The sequence below is a fragment of the Balaenoptera borealis genome (genome assembly GCF_965194805.1).
Source record: "Balaenoptera borealis genome assembly, chromosome: 20".
Taxonomy (NCBI): Eukaryota; Metazoa; Chordata; class Mammalia; order Artiodactyla; family Balaenopteridae; genus Balaenoptera; species Balaenoptera borealis.
Genome location: NC_138879.1, coordinates 38,004,208 through 38,021,987, shown reverse-complemented (window position 1 = coordinate 38,021,987; position 17,780 = coordinate 38,004,208). Strand labels below are relative to the sequence as shown.

Genomic DNA, 17,780 nt, shown 5'->3' with positions numbered 1-17,780 from the left:
AGTAATTTTATGGTAGTACAGGGCCGACTTTGGCAGTCAAGGTCCAAAGCATTTATGACTTTGCCTTTTCTGAGAAACACACTCGATACGATGAATATATGGCTCCCTGTTCCCTGCTTCCACAGGGCATCTTCACCGTGTTCTTATCCTCTGCTGACCCTGCCACTGTCTTGTTTTCTTTCCTGTCCTCTTTGATATACTCTGTTATTGTAAGCCAGGCTTGTGGCTTCTGGCAGGGGTGATTGGCAGGGTCAGTCAGACATAAGCGCTGAAACGTGTGTCCCAGAGGTGGAAGCCAGATTTCCTCTCCGGGCCCTGAGGCCAACTCCTGTGATGGCTTTGTGGCTAGAAATAGCAAAAATCGAAATGGATATTGCAGATAGTCCAGACAAGCAAATAAGAAATCTAAATGCTTGGATGCTTCAGATTTTTAAATTTACTAGTGGATATTTTTAACAACGGAAGCAATATAACCTATCTTTGTGTCAATTTTTCCTACGTATAGGATGGGTTTACAGTTCTTAGGGGAAGATCAGGTGCTGATTTAGTGAGTTTATTTTTGAGAAGCAAAAGCAGGAGTGAACAAAATGGGTTACCATATTGTAGATAGTGGGAGTTGATTGGCACCAACATCCTTATTTAGCTTGGGTTAAAAGTGAATTTGGAGAGGAAATACTAGCTTGAACAGAATTATCAAGGATAGTTACATACCCAAGAGGAAAGCCTAGGTTTGAAATACAGATTAGGGGGGTGGGTATTTGCTTTATTTTGTTATTTAATTAAATTTGTAAGGCCTCTAGTAGATAGCTCTGACACCTTTGAGAAAACTGTTGAAATTCCAGAGATAAGCTTTCTATAACTTATGATGCTTTTGGAAATTTGGGTGGCCTAACGATGAGCAATTCTTCCTTTCTGATGTTAATCATTTGTATTTTTATCAGTGGCTCTAAAATTAATATAAAAAGGGAACTTCATTTACTCTGGGCAATCATGTTTCAGGAGTAGCAGAGGATAACATGCTACTGTTAAGATCTAGATCATGCTAAAAGTATTAAACTTGGCTTTTGGAGATTAGGTTTTCCCTACTTAAAATTAAGAACTTAAAGATTTTAATCAAGATAATCTTACAATGTCTTAAGGTGCAACTTATTCGGGAGGTGATACTGCTTGGAATAGTAGAGACCAAAGGAGAAATTGTGAGTTAATGTTTACTCTTTTATTACTATTTTAATCAAATGGCTTTACAGCTTGACCTTTTAAATGTGAATATATTTTTTTAAAAGAACACTCAGGTATGTGAAGCCATACTGTTGTATTGGAAGTTCGCAGGCCTAAAAGTCTTATACGTGAGTTTTAAATATGTATATGATAAAAATATTTCGATTGGGATTTTCTGTGAGGGCAGTTACATTCTCCTTGTGACCTGCATTTTGGTGGGGATTTGGATGTAACCATATCACCTCATATAATAATAATAATAATAATAGCAGTAACTACCATTTATTGAATGCCTACTCTGTGATAGACACTTTTTGTGTGTGTGTGTGATAAACACTTTATATGCATATTTTCTTATCCTCACAACTATCCTGCCAGGTAGAATAGTATTTATATTTTTAAGAGAACTGAGCCTAAGATAAGGGATAAGGACAGGCTTTGAACCCAGGATTATCTGACCCCAAAGTCCATATTCTTTCCACTGCACCATGATATTACAGTAGAATGAGTTGTAGTTGATGCTCGTTTAAAACTTACCCATTTTAGCACACATACTCTAAGAAGTTCAAGACCGATCTTATCTTATGCAGTAGACCGGATTCATTTACCTGTGTCTTTGAGCCCTGTGACTGACTATAAAGGGCTCATTTCTTTTAAATTAAACTCAAAAACACTGAAGTATGTCTTAACTAAAACCTTCCCCCAAAAGAAACATTCTTAAAAAGTACCAAGGGTGGTTGTTCTTGAGACGATTTTGATGAATTCAAGGGTAAAAATAGGCTAGCCATTTGATTAGATTTCAATATGCCACTCTTACTTGGGAACTTTCCTCTGTTTGGACAGGAGAGGATTCTTGCCATGAGAAACTGTCCGCTCCCTCCCCGACAACTCTCACTCCCTGTCTCTCACCCTTCAGAAGAGGCCAACCTGAAATTACAATCCAATTAGGCTTACTTTGGGGGACCCTCAATACGATAGACACACTGAATTAGGTAGATTTGACATTAGAGGTTTGACTATTTGAAGGTGATTCCGCAAGTCAGTAAGGAGTGTGCTGTTTCTACCGATTTGTAGGTTGGTATACAGGAGAGTGGCAAAGCCAGTGAACCAGCCTGTTTGACCACCCAGCGCCTGTATCTCCCTTTGGCTCTGCTGTTCTCTACTTGTTGTCTTGTGCCAGGATTTAATACACACACACACACGCATACACACACACACACACACCCCAAATGACTTAGCCATCTCCTTATGCTAATAACAGAAGAGAAGAGAAAGTAAATAAGCCTAATAAAATAATAGTTTTGAGATAAAACCAGTTTAAAATTGTGCTTTCTCCCCTACTCATAGCATTTGACACATAGGGGTTGAAACAAGGTTTGCTGAGTAAATGCTTAAGTTTTCTAAGAAGGCTAAGAGCCTTCAGGATAATAGAATAAGTTTCAATGTGTGTGTGTGTGTGTGTGTGTGTGTGTGTGTGTGTGTGTGTGTGTGTGTGTGTGTGTATGTATGTTTTAATGAAAGCGGAATGGTTTCTCGGTGATAAGTATATCTAGGACCAGAATGGCTCTTGTTATTCAAGATGAAGAAGCCAAGAACATGAAGAAGACAGTATAAATATCAGAACCCAAAAGAGACTCTTAGATATGTCCCGATGAGCCCTAAGAAGTCGCTATACCTAAAACACATAAAGACGTTTAGAGTGGTGTTTTAATAACTTTCATGTCTATTTTGGACTCAGTCCATATTTGGTTAATGTTGCCAGACCCACACTCTAGCTATCCTCCCTTTATATTTGATGCTTTAGACATGATGAGAACTTCTTCACTGACTAGCCCGTGATGCTTAGACCCTTCCTCCGATTAGAAAGACATCACTGAATGCGAGCTATAGCAAAGAGCTGCTGTACAGAACCTGCACTTACAGTCTCATGAGATGAAAAGAGCCTGGAATTCAGGAAGCTAAAGGAAAAATTCACCTTCAGAGCCTCTCTTCTGCCAGTCAACCTGCTTTTTTTTTTTTTTTTTTAAATTTTATTTATTTATTTATTTATGGCTGTGTTGGGTCTTCGTTTCTGTGCGAGGGCTTTCTCTAGTTGCGGCAAGTGGGGGCCACTCTTCATCGCGGTGCGCGGGCCTCTCACTATCGCAGCCTCTCTTGTTGCGGAGCACAGGCTCCAGACGCGCAGGCTCAGCAATTGTGGCTCACGGGCTTAGTCGCTCCACAGCATGTGGGATCCTCCCAGACCAGGGCTCGAACCCGTGTCCCCTGCGTTGGCAGGCGGATTCTTAACCACTGCGCCACCAGGGAAGCCCCAACCTGCTTTTTTACAGAGGTTTATCCCACTTCTCCTGAGCCGACGTTTAGGAGAAGGAATAGTGTTCATCACAGTTCTGCAAAGATTATCATGTCCCTTTGCTGCCTTTATGAACTAATCCCTAATCCCAGTTTCTTCCAAACAGGTTGAGAACTTTGTTTATAATCTCATATAATGGGGTGCATACTATCTCGTTATTGGATATATCAGGATTTATTTTGCCAGTTCTTTAGGAGATAGTGTCTTTAGAAGACAAGTAAGTAGGTTTTCAACACGTTAAAAAAAGAAAAAAAAAAAAAAATCTAAGGAAAGTCCATTCAGTCTGTGGAGACAACATCGGCAAAGGCATCAGTTTGAAAACAGCGTGACTAGAAGTTAGCAAAAATGTGTCATAAAAGAATAACAATAGGTAAAATTCAGATTTTTACTTTATTATTAAAATTGCCTGATGCTCACAGACTTCATTTATTCTACATTTTACAAAATGGGATATACAGGGAAGGAGCAATGTTTTTTAAGACTTAACTGAAACTCCATAGTATTTGTGATTTCACTATTCATCCTCCTAAACGCAGTGTAATAGACTGTAATTTTAGGCAGCATTTAAGCAAATATTACTGATAAATCAATAAAGTTGCTTATTTTATATATATATATATTTATTTTATTTTTTTTGGCTGCATTGGGTCTTCGTTGCTGCTGTGGGCTTTCTCTAGTTGTGGCGAGCTGGGGCTTACTCTTCATTGCGGTGCACAGGTTTCTCATTGCAGTGGCTTCTCTTGATGCGGAGTACGGGCTCTAGGCGCACGGGCTTCAGTAGTTGTGGCTCGTGGGCTCTAGAGCACAGGCTCAGTAGTTGCGGTGCGTGGGCTTAATTGCTCCGCGGCATGTGGGATCTTCCTGGACCAGGGATCGAACCCGTGTCCCCTGCATTGGCAGGTGGATTCTTAACCACTGCACCACCAGGGAAGTCCTAAAGTTGCTTATTTTAAAAGATGAAAAAGTTGTTTCCATATTATCTGATGTCAATCAGTTTTTCTCTCTGGTCGAAATTTTATATGTAAAACTCGTAGAATAAGGCAAAGTCATAAATGCTTTGGACCTTGACTGCCAAAGTCGGCCCTGTACTACCATAAAATTACTTTTATATGTAAAAGTCGTAGAAGTCCTCTGCCTACTATTCAGTGGTTTCAGATGGTAGGCTTTAACGTAACAACTATGAGATGTTGGGCTATCATAAAAACCAGTTCCTCAGGGAACACCTAAATTTAGTACTTCTTTTTAATGGTAGTGAAAGTCTCATTGAAAGAAAAAACAACAGGAGATTGTTAGGTACCTCTTACTGCCTAGTCCTGAGGGATAGGGAGCTGATGGGGCACCTCTTTAGGTCTAGAGACCTGTTCTTTGTGGACTCAATGTAATGTCAAAGCTGGAAGGCTTCCTCCTCTGACATGTAAAAAAACCTGACACTCTGAAGGTTCAAGTGATCTATGTACAGCGATTGACAGGGCTGACACTTACAATCCCAGCCTTCTAGCACCTGGATTTGGCCTTCCTTACATACTGATCAAGGATTGTTTTCTGTCCTGGGAGAACCCTGGACCTATCATGACCCCAGACCTGGTCTAAGGTGGCATTCTAGAGATGGTTGAGTTAGGAATAGGTCTAAAGTAGGTTGAAATTGGTCCCTGGGTCTCTCCCTCCACTTCCAAAACTGTCTAAGGATTTTGAGGAGGCCCAGCCGTCAGAGGGTACACTAGGGGTAGTATTGTATATCCAGTAAGATTTTGGACATGACCTACCTGGCATGGCCTCATTGGAGATTGAATACCTGAATTATACCAGCTGTTGCAGGTGAGCTCTCTTGGTTGGCAAGAGAATTTCCTTTTCTTTTTTAATGCAAATCATGCTTTCGTTTTAATATAATATCGACCATTCAGCCTTGACATGATTTAAAATGAATGTGGCTAGTTTTGCCTTTGAATATGTGTGTAGAATAACTTAATTGACAAGCAGTCATGAAGTTCTCCTTGAGGCTGATGTTATCCCATCATTCAGAGACCCATTTTGGTTAATTTGTTTTTTCATATAGTTTCTGGTGGGAAAAATGCATTGCTTTCCTACTGAAATTAACTTGATTGAAATGTCTTAGACCTTGTCATTTTCCAGCAGCTCAAGAGGTTATTTCCCAAGTGTTTAATTTTTTAAGTACAGTGTATATTAATTTAACTGCTACTTTCTGACATTCATCATTCCATGAAAAATTATCAACTGCATGCATTGAACAGATTTTTATTTACATTCCAAATTCCCATTCACGGTAGGGTTTATTTAACTTTGAAGATATCATGCAAATTTGATAAAGATGAGGTTTTTAAAAACTTGTACCATTTATTGATTTGCTAAATATAATTTTCACATTTTCTTTAAAGTATTCTATAATATATCTTTCAGAAGGAAACACTTAAAGAGTAATGCAATCTACAGGAACTGTTCAATCAGAAATAATGAGTGGAGAGGTCACTTGTCAAGAACATATTTTTTGAAATACTTACATTTAGGGGTTTCCAGTCTTCGAGGTAAAAAGTTCTGCCGTGAAAAATATGGACTGCATCGGGCTTCTGAATTCTGTACAACATGTCACGATTTTTGCTCCTGGGCTAAAGTTAGAAAGTAAAATAAAATGTTCTTTGTCCATTTAGTTATCCTTGACTCTGTGAAGTTCTCCAAAGTAATTACTGGTGACCACAATACCACCTACCAGCAAGAACAGCATTGACCCTGTGCCAGCTGCCTTATTGCTGACCACAGCTGCTCTTGACTAGAGCAGATGTTTCTCCTTTTGCCTTGCCAGTAAAATTTTATTGAGCAGTTTTGCACATAGAGAGCAGTATACTCTGCCTGAAGAGCGGCCAGAGATCTTAGCCACCTTGTACAATAAGGTCAGATTTCTCCTCTCCACCATGAGGTCCCCACTCCTAGGTTCTGTGCATCCTACTTCCCAGGCCTCGGGACTTGTAAAGTGCAGTCCTCTTGGGTTTGCTTCCCTACCCACCCATGTAATTTTCCCAAAGAAAATAATGTTGGAAGAGCAACCACACTTGTGGTTGCAACTTGCTGCTTTAAAAGGCTGTCACATTAGAACTTTGCTTCTACCAGTTGTGGGTTTGCAAAAAGGAGTTAGGGTACTTTGTTGGGATGTTTTGTTAGGATGCTTTTCTGAATTTTTCCACATCTCTTCGGTTTGGATGTTGACTTGGAAATCTCTTTTGAATTAGCTAGCTTCTTTTGGAGAGTTTTCTACCTTCCTGAGCACTTCTTGAATCCTTGCCCCATGAAGGCAGCCAAGGGAACTTCTTCTGATTGTACGTATCAAGGATGGCACCCTGTTTGAGTCTGAAAGTTGAAGCACTTTAAAGGCCTGTATTTTGCTTTGGATGATTTAATACAGTTTCCCTGTGTTCCTTGTCCAGAGGTAAAGGAATAGATTTTTGAGTTGAAGCTGATACTACTTTTTTTTTTTTTTAATGGAAATCTAAAGGACCACTCCCTGTAATGATTCCAGCCTATTTCCCAGGACCTTTTAAAGAAATCAACTCATAAAGATAATGGCAATTGAGATTGTAAGCCCCAGCTTGGCATGAATTCCCACAGAGCCTTGGGCCTAGGGAGGACAGGTAAGATATAAGATCAGAGGGTAAAGGCCATATGGTGAGAATTTGCCTGCCTTGTGCTTTTTTAACAGGAAGTGGCCCTGACCTGAGTCCCTCAGTGTTCATTCCAGGAGTGTGTCATTGTGGAAATTTATCTAGCCAGCTCTGTGGGCAGATGACCAATTCTGATAGCCTGATTTTAAGGCTCCTAACACATATGATACCAGGACTTCATTGAATAGTCTATTTAGTCCATATTAGGATACATAGGTCAAGGTGAGTGATTACTTTTAGATCTACAGGTCAGGAAGTTTGAAGCACATTTAATGCTTTAAACTACTTGGAGTAGTTTAAAGTAGTAGTATATTCTCAAATACTTGTAACACAAAACTTGATTCTTCTTTGATCTTAAAAAGAGGAGCTTTTGTATATTCTTTTGCTACTTTCTCTGCTACTCCTGTAAAAATTTATTTTTAAAATAAGAGCCCTGAAAGCAATATCAGCACTGCTAGACTGGGTATTTGGCACAGGACTCGGGCTTTTTTTTTTTTTTTCATGTTCCCAGAGCAGAGCACTCTTTAAACTAGGATGAGAAAGTTAATTTTAATCCTCCAAAGGCTTATTTGCTAGCACAAAAGGTCATGAAACACACCCAAAAACTATATTGCTGAGATCTTAAGGAGAGAGATCTCGGCAGCAGAGATGGACTCCAGTATCCCAACATAGAATTATGTCCCTGGCTGAAGAAACAGTTTGTTTTAGACTTCCCCGTCGGTCCAGTGGTTAAGACTCAGCGCTTCCATTGCGGGGGGCACGGGTTCGATCCCTGGTCGGGGAACTAAGATCCCGCATGCCTCATGGCACGGCGAAAAAAAAACAAACAAAAAAAAAACCAGTTTGTTTTAGGAGCACCAATTAATGCAAAAATGACTGAATGGAAGGGCTTTCCCTTAACCTGTCTAAGGGAAACTCTTGGTTTCACATTGTTTCATCCCAGAAGAGAATTCTTCAGAAGTGGTTATAAAATAAAATGGTGGTAGAAGAAGTTATTTCCAAGGATGTTTAAGTAGCTGTTCTCTGTCCAATCTTTTTATAATTATAACCACTTGATCTATGATCTGTCAAAAGAGAGAAAGACTTGCCATATCTAGCTGGTAGACCCCAAGAGTATGAAAATAGGATGACCCAATTTTTCAGAGCTTTCTTTTGAGCTGATTTTTTTAGGTTATTAAAATGTCACCTGCCCCAAAGATTAAGAATCAGAAATTGGGGACTTCCTTGGTGGCACAGTGGTTAAGAATCCGCCTGCCAATGCAGGGGACATGGGTCCGAGCCCTGGTCCAGGAAGATCCCACATGCCGCGGGGCAACTAAGCCTGTGTGCCACAACTACTGAGCCTGCGCTCTAGAGCCTGCGAGCCACAACTACTGAGCCCGCGCGCCTAGAGCCCGTGCTCCGCAACAAGAGAAGCCACCGCAATGAGAAGCCTGAGCACTGCAATGAAGAGTAGCCCTCGCTCACTGCAACTAGAGAAAACCCGCACACGGCAACAAAGACCCAACGCAGACAAAAAAAAAAAAAATTTCAGTTTTGATACATTTATAAACAACTGCTCCTTCACATTGTGGATTCTGACACATTATGAAAATCGGGCCTGCTGAGCCATTGCAAGAATTCTCAATATATTGTGCAAGTTTTGATGGCAAGGGAACTGAGAGGAAGGCTTGTTTTTCATAAAAAAAAAAATTGCTTTAGAAACTAAGGTTGTAACTGAGCACTGCTCTGTACTGTATCAAGCCATAATATCCAGTGAGTCATGAAGACATTAGGGAAACACTGGAGACATCATAAGAAACATTTGAGTTAATGTTTGGGATAAGGAAGATGACTATCTCTGAAAAGAAACTGAAATTAAAGGGCACATGGTCCCATTTTCAGATGACTAAAGGAAATTCCTTCCAGTGATGCTTCCTTTACTCACCGGTGGTCATCCTGTAGGTGGTGAAGAGCCAGATAGAGAACTAGAAACTAGGTTTCTAAGCTCCCGTAGGCCATGAGACCTTGGGTAAATAACTTGCCCGTGTTGGCTTCAGTTCCTCACCTGAAAATGAGTGATGGACTACGTCATCTCCATGGATCCTTCTGGTCGAAGCAGTCTCTATAAGTCTGGTTTTTGAACATTGTGTTATATTAGATGTTCCTGGAAAGGTTTTATCATTTGTGACTACCACTGTGGTGCTTTGTGTCACTGGGAGTACTTAATACTCGGACCACTCAAGAGACAGTTTCCTCCTGGCCAGGAATCCAGATGGCCAAATGCCCCCATCCCCCGGCCCTGCCCCAAGAAACCCTTAGCTCAGAAAGGTCATTTCATTTCCTGTGAGCCTGTGATTCAGGTTTATATCACTGGTCCAAGAGCTGGGCACCATTTGTCCATCTGGAGGGTGGGACAATGGAGACCTCAGCCCCTCAGACTCTGTCAAGTGACCCAGCCTTCCAGGGAGTTGTCAGCCTGGTGACAAGCTGGTGGAGAGCCCAATCCTCTGTTAACTTCAGGCCTAATTCTAATGAATTTGGGATTCCTTGCTGAAAAGCAAACTGGATCTTGGTATGTCCAAGACTCTGCCCTTGAAACCTCTGGGCTGATGACTGATATGTTAGTCTCTTGGGACAGGGCTGTACAGTTGAGAAAAGTAGCAAGAGCATCAGATCTCCGTGGGTCATCTGGCCCCCATAAAAAAGCAATAGCAAACTGGGAAAAGGCTAGACTGCACGGTTCCCAGCTATACTGGATTATTAGACAAAGCCTCCCACTCCATCTTTGTTTATAGAACTCATTTTCAAGAACAAGTGTTTTATAGTGAGGTGGAGGTTGTTAAGAAGCTATTTATAACGGAAGATCTCAAATATGTGAGCCCTCTATCAAGCTTGATCTAAAGGAACTTTGCATGGGTGGCAGTTTAGGAGAAAAAGGGAGAAAAGGATAAGGAAAAAAAACTAATAAAAATAGCTGAGATCACTCAACAGTTATCAAGAAACAGATACTACAGTTTTATAACACTAAGTACTAAAAGTATATGCACTCTTAAAAGGCAATTAAAACGTATGCTCTGAAACTATAAAACATTTTCTTTTCATCTGCAACATAGAGGGCAGATTACAACACATTAATAACGTTTTGTTTAGAGTTCAGTTTCTGATGGTTTCCAAATGTAGTCTGTGTAGATTAACCAGAAGGAGTCCAGTTCCCTTTTTTAAGAGCGCTTGTAAAGGAAAGCAATGTGGTAAGATTGTTATGAAAAGAGAGTGTATTTAGGAAATAGCACTTAGCAGGGTCTCTCTGAATGGCTGCCAGGTCAGGAAGCTGAAGTGCAAGGCTTGGCCCTTGTTCAGCCCCCCCAGTTCCAGCTCCTTGACCACACAGTACGTCAGGAACATGTCACAGGCCAGCCAGGAAGACTCGGCCCCGCCCATGGGCCAGCTTGGCACGGCTGCTTTCACATAACCCAGGGCTCCAGAGGGGCCAGAGGCAGGCATTCCAGGGCCACGGGAACATGCAATTTTTTAAAATAGAAATGAAGAACTTAAAAAAAAAAAAGCCTGGGAATCAAACAGATGCTGAGTCCTTATGGAACATGGTCCCTCATGGAGAATGTCAGAGCTGAAAAGGGCCTTAAAGGTTATCTCATCCTCTGCCCTTGTCTTACAGACAAGGAAATTGACTTGGCTTAACTGCAGTGGCAGAGTCAACATGCAACCCGTAGCTCCCAGTTCTCAGTCGGCTAAACCCACTGGCTCCGCCTCAGTGGGCTAAGTCTTCTCCCTTGGGACCTCTGTCCTGTCCTTAGCATTCTGCGGTGCTGTGTAGGAGCCCTGTGGACCCCCTCCCCCTTGGATCTTGGCAATTCAATGATTTGTTGCTGTATCATTTGCTCCTGCTACTTGCCTAACTGCTCTGTGCCTCAGCCTCAGTTTCTTCATCTGCAAAATGGAGATAATATCAGGGTTAATTCGTCATAGAGTTGTTACAAGGATTGACTGAGTAAATAGATGTGACGTTTCTAGTGCCTGGCCCTTAATAAGATCTCAATAATGTTAGCTGTTATTATCATTAATAATAGCATTGATTGGCCTTATTATCAATACTATCATTGTGATGTCATTGTTACCACTGTTGTTTCGACAGTTGCTAAATCAACAGTCACCCTCAGGAATTTGGGCCTGGGGGGGTGGGACATGAGCTGTATCACTAGGAGGCTGTCAGACCCAGGATTGAGGGGTCATGAATACCTCTGGGCTGGTGCTTCATGAAGTCCTACCATCAGATTCCAGCTGAGGAGCAGAGGTTTAGAAGTGGGTTGTTGTTTTTTTCTTTGATTGTTCTTGATGTTTGTTTTTGTTTTGCATTTTTAACTTTGTTATGTACTTTCAGTTGAAAGGGACTTTGGGGATGATGGAGTGATTATATATTACAGTTCAGTCTCCTCAATTTACATGTGGGAAAACTGAGGCTCAGAGAGATAAAATTTGCCTTATGTTTTGCTGCCCTAACTTCACAATTGCCTGGAGCTCTTGTCTTATTTATATATAAAAGAAGGACTGGAGGAGAAAGAGCCTAAGGATAGTACCCACAAGACCTCAATCCTTTAGCTTTTCTTCTACATTAGGCCCACTGGGACCCTATTAAAACCCCAGTTGTGACCTTATTCCTTAGCACAGAGACAACCCTAAAGAAAAATTCAAGAGAGCCAACCCCTTCCTTAGGTATTAGAGAACAATCCCTATAAAAATTAAGTGGATTTTTTTTTGGGGGGGGGGTGTTTTGCTTTGTTTTTTGTGCTTCATGCTTTTATTTTTTGGATGTTTGTTTTTTATTTAAAGCCTTGAAGAGACTTAACCCTGTTGGGCTGCTACTGCCTCACCCCAAGCAGTGTCTTTTGAGGCCTCATGTGGTACTACCTGAAAGAAGACTTACCTTCTCAGTTGCTTTAAAAACTGTGAGAAGCACATTTCTTTGCTTAACATAGGCTCACTGGTTTAAAAAGTAAAATTACTTTCTTAGTTTATGCATCAGTTGTCTTTTCCTTGAGCTTTTTTTTTAATATAAATTTTATTTATTTATTTTTGGCAGCATTGGGCCTTTGTTGCCGCGCGTGGGCTTTCTCTAGTTGCCGCGAGCGGGGGCTACTCTTCCTTGTGGTGCGCGGGCTTCTCATTGTGGTAGCTTCTCTTGTTGCAGAGCACAGGCTCTAGAGCGCAGGCTCAGTAGCTGTGGCACGTGGACTTAGTTGCTCTGCGGCATGTGGGACCTTCCCGGACCAGGGCTCGAACCCTTGTCCCCTGCATTGGCAGGCGGATTCTTAAACACTGCACCACCAGGGAAGCCCTCCTTGAGCTTTTATCTCTCCTAAGCCCTAGTGTCAAATCGGTTTTCCTGTTTTTCTAAAATGATTGACCAAGTAGTTGGTAAGATTAGAAAATTTAACTACACTGCTTTAAATAGCAGGTAAGTATAGTATTTGATTGCTGGAAAGGTCTTGCATACTTACCAACAACAATACTACAACAACACTGATTATTATTTACCTAGAAAAATCAACCATAAATTCATCCCAACTCTCAATAAGAATATTTTAGCTTTTCCCTTTTAAGATTTTAAGCTCTGGGATTGCCTGGCTACATTGAAACACCTGGTACCTTCCTCTTTGGGACTCTTTTTAGTTTCATGAATCTAAATTTGTTCTGAAGGCACTGAAGCAGCTTTTCTAAGAGCTGTAATTGTCACAGAAAGAGCACAAAGACTTATTGAAGTTTCAGATTTTGCTCTGTTTGGAGCTACCAGAGATTGGAACCGATTCTCCATCCCCATCTCTGCCCCAGAGTTGGATGAAAATATCAAAGCTTTCCCTTCTCTGATGCTTGTCGAACATACCCTTCCCAGCAGCTAATCACGTTCCTAGTTTTCCAAAGAGCAAAACCAAATGTCAAGAGGTGACTCTTCATCTCAAGGTCATCTGACAAGGTAAGAAGAGAGCTTGGATGAGTGCGCCCAAGTTTCTTTCCCTTATAGCCTCCAAAAGACATCCATGATACACTTCCTTTAGTTTCCACATCCCACTTTCCTACATTTCTTCTTAGTTTGGCAATGTCTGGAAAGCATCGTGGGAAACTGGTGGTGACTTCCAGTGGTCAGAGATTTTGAATATCATCAGCACCCATAAGCCTTGCCATCCTTCTCTAGAACCCCAGTGGGCACATCATTGCACCCTGTGGTGTGAGTGAGGGCCCTGGAATCAGAGTAGACTTGACTTTGTGCTTCTTGGTAGTTGGCTTAAGTGCCAACTGCATGTATTGAGTGAAGCTTTTCCATCAGAATGATCATTTTTTGGAAGACTTTTCTAAACACTTTTTTGCTTGACCACACCGTGTGTAGAGTTTTGGGACTAAACATTTGCTGATTGAGCTGCTCATGTGGAGGACCTTACCACAGCTTTCTTTCCCTGAGCTATTTATAGTAAAGTCCTGGCAATTTGTTTATACGTTCAGTGAATAACACCTAATAAAATAATAAATGGATGGCATTTGACTCTGAGGAATTTGGGGGCCTTGCTAGTTTCCTTGGCAAGCTACTTACATGCAACTTTGGTTCTAGACTTGAGGGATGGGAGATGCCACATTATCCATTTTCCCCTGAAAATTGAGTCTGATCAAACCAGAAGCTTATTTTCTGAAACTCCAAGTCACAAGTATATCATATTTATTTTCTGACATTAATCTTTACTTTTTACACTTAGTAAAATGTTTCCCGCCCATTGTCAACCTCTACTCATAGTCATAGGCTAAACAGGCTAATGACTCGTTATATAATTGAGGCCTCTTTTTTAACATGGAAGTGCTGTGTTTCAAAGTGTCTTCAAAGTGACCCTGAGCTGGACCAGACGACATGGGGTCATTAAGCCTTCCTTCTTCAAGCCAAGTGGTAGTTTCTTTTTTCATGATTTCTTTAAATAGAATGTCTTTGTCCATGGAGTGCTATACATTTGAGGTTGATGCCCACTTCTTGCCTTTAAAACCATTGAGTCTGGGGCCTGGAGAGAGATGAGCAGGATACAAAGGTGAACAAGAGACAGAGCCACACAAGAATAACCATTACAAAAGGGACTCTTCTCAATACTCTGTAATGACCTATATGGGAAAAGAATCTAAAAAAACAGTATATGTGTAACTGATTCACTTTGCTGTACAGTAGAAACTAACACAACATTTTAAATCAACTATACTCCAATTAAAAAAAAAAAAAAGAAAAAGAAATGTTAAAGAGAAAAAAAAGGGACCTAAGGGTTTTAGGGTTGTTTGTATCCTGTGGCACAGGAACCCAAGGTAATTTCCTCAGCCTTAAACCCAACCCCCAACCGCTACAGATGGTCTTTGTTTTTGTTTTAATAAATTTATTTATTTTACTTATTTTTGGCTGTGTAGGGTCTTCGTTGCTGCGAGCAGGCTTTCTCTAGTTGCGGCAAGCGGGGGCTACTCTTTGTTGTGGTGCACGGGCTTCTCATTGCAGTGGCTTCTTTTGTTGCAGAGCACAGGGTCTAGGTGCGTGGGCTTCAGTAGTTGTGGCACGTGGGCTCAGTAGTTGTGCCGCACGAGCTTAGTTGCTCCGTGCCATGTGGGATCTTCCCAGAGCAGGGCTCGAACCCATGTCCCCTGCATTGGCAGGCAGATTCTTAACCACTGTGCCACCAGGGAAGCCCCTGCAGGTGGTCTTTGAACAGCCTACAAGTAAGGGGTGGGCCTTATAACTGGAGTTATGTGTGTCTTTGAACCATTTCTGGGGGTGAACTCAAATTCTGTTTAGGTATTTTCTCTACCAAATCAAGAATTTTGGATTTTTAAAAATTTTACGTAATGCTTTAGTTATAGAGCATTTCCCCCTTTTAAATCTAAACCTGTGAGATGCATGTTGTCATCCCCATTTTGCCGATAAGGCTTAGAGAAAGAAACTCATCTAAAATCACATTGCTAATAAAGGCCAGAACCCTGGCCTTCAACCCGTGTCCTCAGTCATTCCTTCAAGAAAACTTTTTACCAAGTGACCTTCCTTTGAATGGAAGACTTCAGTGGCCCCAGGAGAGTCTTTATGTATCCCCAAATAGCAAATAGTTTGATCATGTCACAATATTTTTCCCCTCAAAAACTTTACTGAGTGTTGTCACCTTCAAATAATAGAAATCCAGATTCATTAATTTCTTGTTTAAGGTAACACAGTGTAGTGGGGGGAGCATGGAATTGGGGAGCAATCAAATAATTCAAATATATGACTGTTCTGCCATAAATGTGGGACTTTCGCTTAGCCTGTTTCTTCTTCTATACAAATGTGAATAGCAAACCACCTCAAGGGAGTCTAGATGAATCTAGATGAAATGACAGCACAGTGCCTCATATTCACAATGATAAACTGGAGTCTCCCTTCCCATTTCCACTTTGGTTCAAACTGATCTTTTCTATCTGACCTCCTGCTCCTTGCTTAGATGAACCCTTTGCTTGTGCCGAATTTAATTAATGGGTTGGCCAAAAAGTTCATATGAACTTTCTGGCCAACCCAATATCTATCATCTCTTGAGCATGCCTTCCACCTGGCCACCTTCATATTTTTGTGCACATTGTCTCCTTCCTCTGAAAAGCCCTTCTGTCATCAGTGTCCCTTTGTACACGCCTGTAGAAGTTCTACTCATCTTTCCAATTTTAGATCAAATACCATTCCTCCTCGTAGCCTTTTCTGCTGCTCACCCTTTCTGCCATGATTTTCTAAACAGGGGATTTATTGATAATAATTTTAGTTGGCTCATCTAATGTAACGAGGACTGGTATACACTCTCTTTAGTTTATTTGGGAAGCCAAGTGTTACTCTGTGGGAGAATCACAGAACACTAGCTAAATATTAACTGACTCTTCCGTCCCCTTCCAGCATATGGATTTGTATTCGTAATTCCCTCTAGATAAGATTTTACCGTCCCTCTTAATTTTATTAATCCATTCTAAACTGACAGATGTTGCAGCAAGCCTTGAGCTCTTGGGGATTCTTATTTCATTTCTGATTAAAGGATGTTTCCTTCTTAAACCCAAGGGTCTAAGTATACACTGCCCTTCTCTCCTAAACAGCTTATTTGAATGTCAGAAGTAACCCTGTTATTCTCTATCAGATACTGAAGAAGATTTCTGGTAGCTGAGCCCCTTCTAAAATGTTTCTTTCTAGCAGACAGAAGAGTGGTATGGGGGTAGATTAGCAGTAGTACCTTGGTACTTTGTAGTTGCTTAGTTAACAGTAGTACGATCTTTACTTTTTATTTACATTGGAAGAGGCTGGAGGCAGTAAGCAGAACTCACAGAACTAATCTGTGTTAATATCTCTTCTTCTCAAGGGCACGTAGAATTTGAGAACACTGAAATTCAGCCAGATAACGACCCAGAGTTATGGTCAGTGTTCCGGTATGGTCTGTGCTTTGCTCTGACTTTAATAGCATAGCCGTTGTCAGTTCCTATCCACAGAAGCTGAGAACATCAGATCATCTGTTTAACTCTGGAGACGCTGAGGGTGGCCGAAGTCGTGGTCCATCCTTAGGTTACTGGCTAGTGTGTGAACTGCTGCTCCAGAAGACAAGTTGTCAGCGTAAGAGTTTTAATGAAGCCATTTAAGTTTTCTACCCATGGGAGCTGGTTCTCTTGTTTAGTTCCCTTTCATCAGCCTACCAGCAAGAAGAGGCTCATGTTCTTTCCCAGGGCACCAGTCCTGGAGCAGGCAGCTGTCCATTACTGGCCCGGGACAATCATACTGGAGATCTCCCTGACACCAGACACTGGCTATCACTTCTGCTCCCCTGTTGGCTGATCCCCACGTGCTCTTAGGGGCACCTGAGGTCATCTTTTTCCTTAGGAGGTGTCGCTCTGTGCCATCTTTACTGTAGATAACTGTGGATTTGCCGTCTATCACTTTGGATTGGCAGTAGCTACCGTTTATTGAACTGTGTGACTTAAGCACTGGGCAGGTTGCTTAACCTTGATTGTCACGAGTCCCCCAAACAACCTTTTAAGGAAGGTATCATTATACCCATTTTACAGATACGTATTGGGGAAGTTAGGTAACTTGGTCAAATTACTAAATGCAGAAGCCGAGACTTAACTTCAAAGCCCCATTTTTCCACTCTGTTTACAAAAAGCTCAAAATGCCCCTGAAACTCTGAAATCGCTGTGGCCTTTCACACTAACATTACCAGAAATTCCCGGGACGTTAATGTAGTGATCAGACTTGAATGTGTAGGGGCATTAGCTAATTCAAAAGCAGTGGATGTCCACCGTTTTGTAAGAAAACCCAGAGAAGCCCAAGTACACTAGAAAAATTCAAATTGAAAAGCTTAAGTAAAAATATTCCTTTGAAGGTCATCTATTTATACTGACACGAGGTCTATGGAAAATGAGGGAGCCAGCATCGTGTTTCTGAAATATGCAATTTTACAATGGGAACGTGTTATAAAACGCCCTGCCACTGTTGTTTGCCTTGGGATTTAGGGTGAGAGACATGAAGGCTGACAACTCTC

General features: G+C 41.3%; 1 protein-coding gene across 12 annotated transcripts in view; it reads left to right on the top strand.

Moving 5' to 3' along the window:
* The window catches only part of BCAS3 (BCAS3 microtubule associated cell migration factor), a 569,341-nt gene that overhangs the window by 439,391 nt on the left and 112,170 nt on the right, over positions 1-17,780 (top strand). For 5 of the 12 annotated variants that reach the window (XM_082372012.1, XM_082372019.1, XM_082372020.1 and 2 more), the window contains one exon: positions 1,140-1,196. The exons of 5 other annotated variants lie outside the window; for them this stretch is intronic. In XM_082372012.1, the coding sequence (XP_082228138.1) occupies positions 1,140-1,196 (57 nt within the window). Of the gene's footprint in view, positions 1-1,139; positions 1,197-3,022; positions 3,156-16,607; positions 17,768-17,780 lie in introns of those variants that run through there. 2 more of the 12 variants (XM_082372015.1, XM_082372014.1) reach the window with 2 other exon arrangements.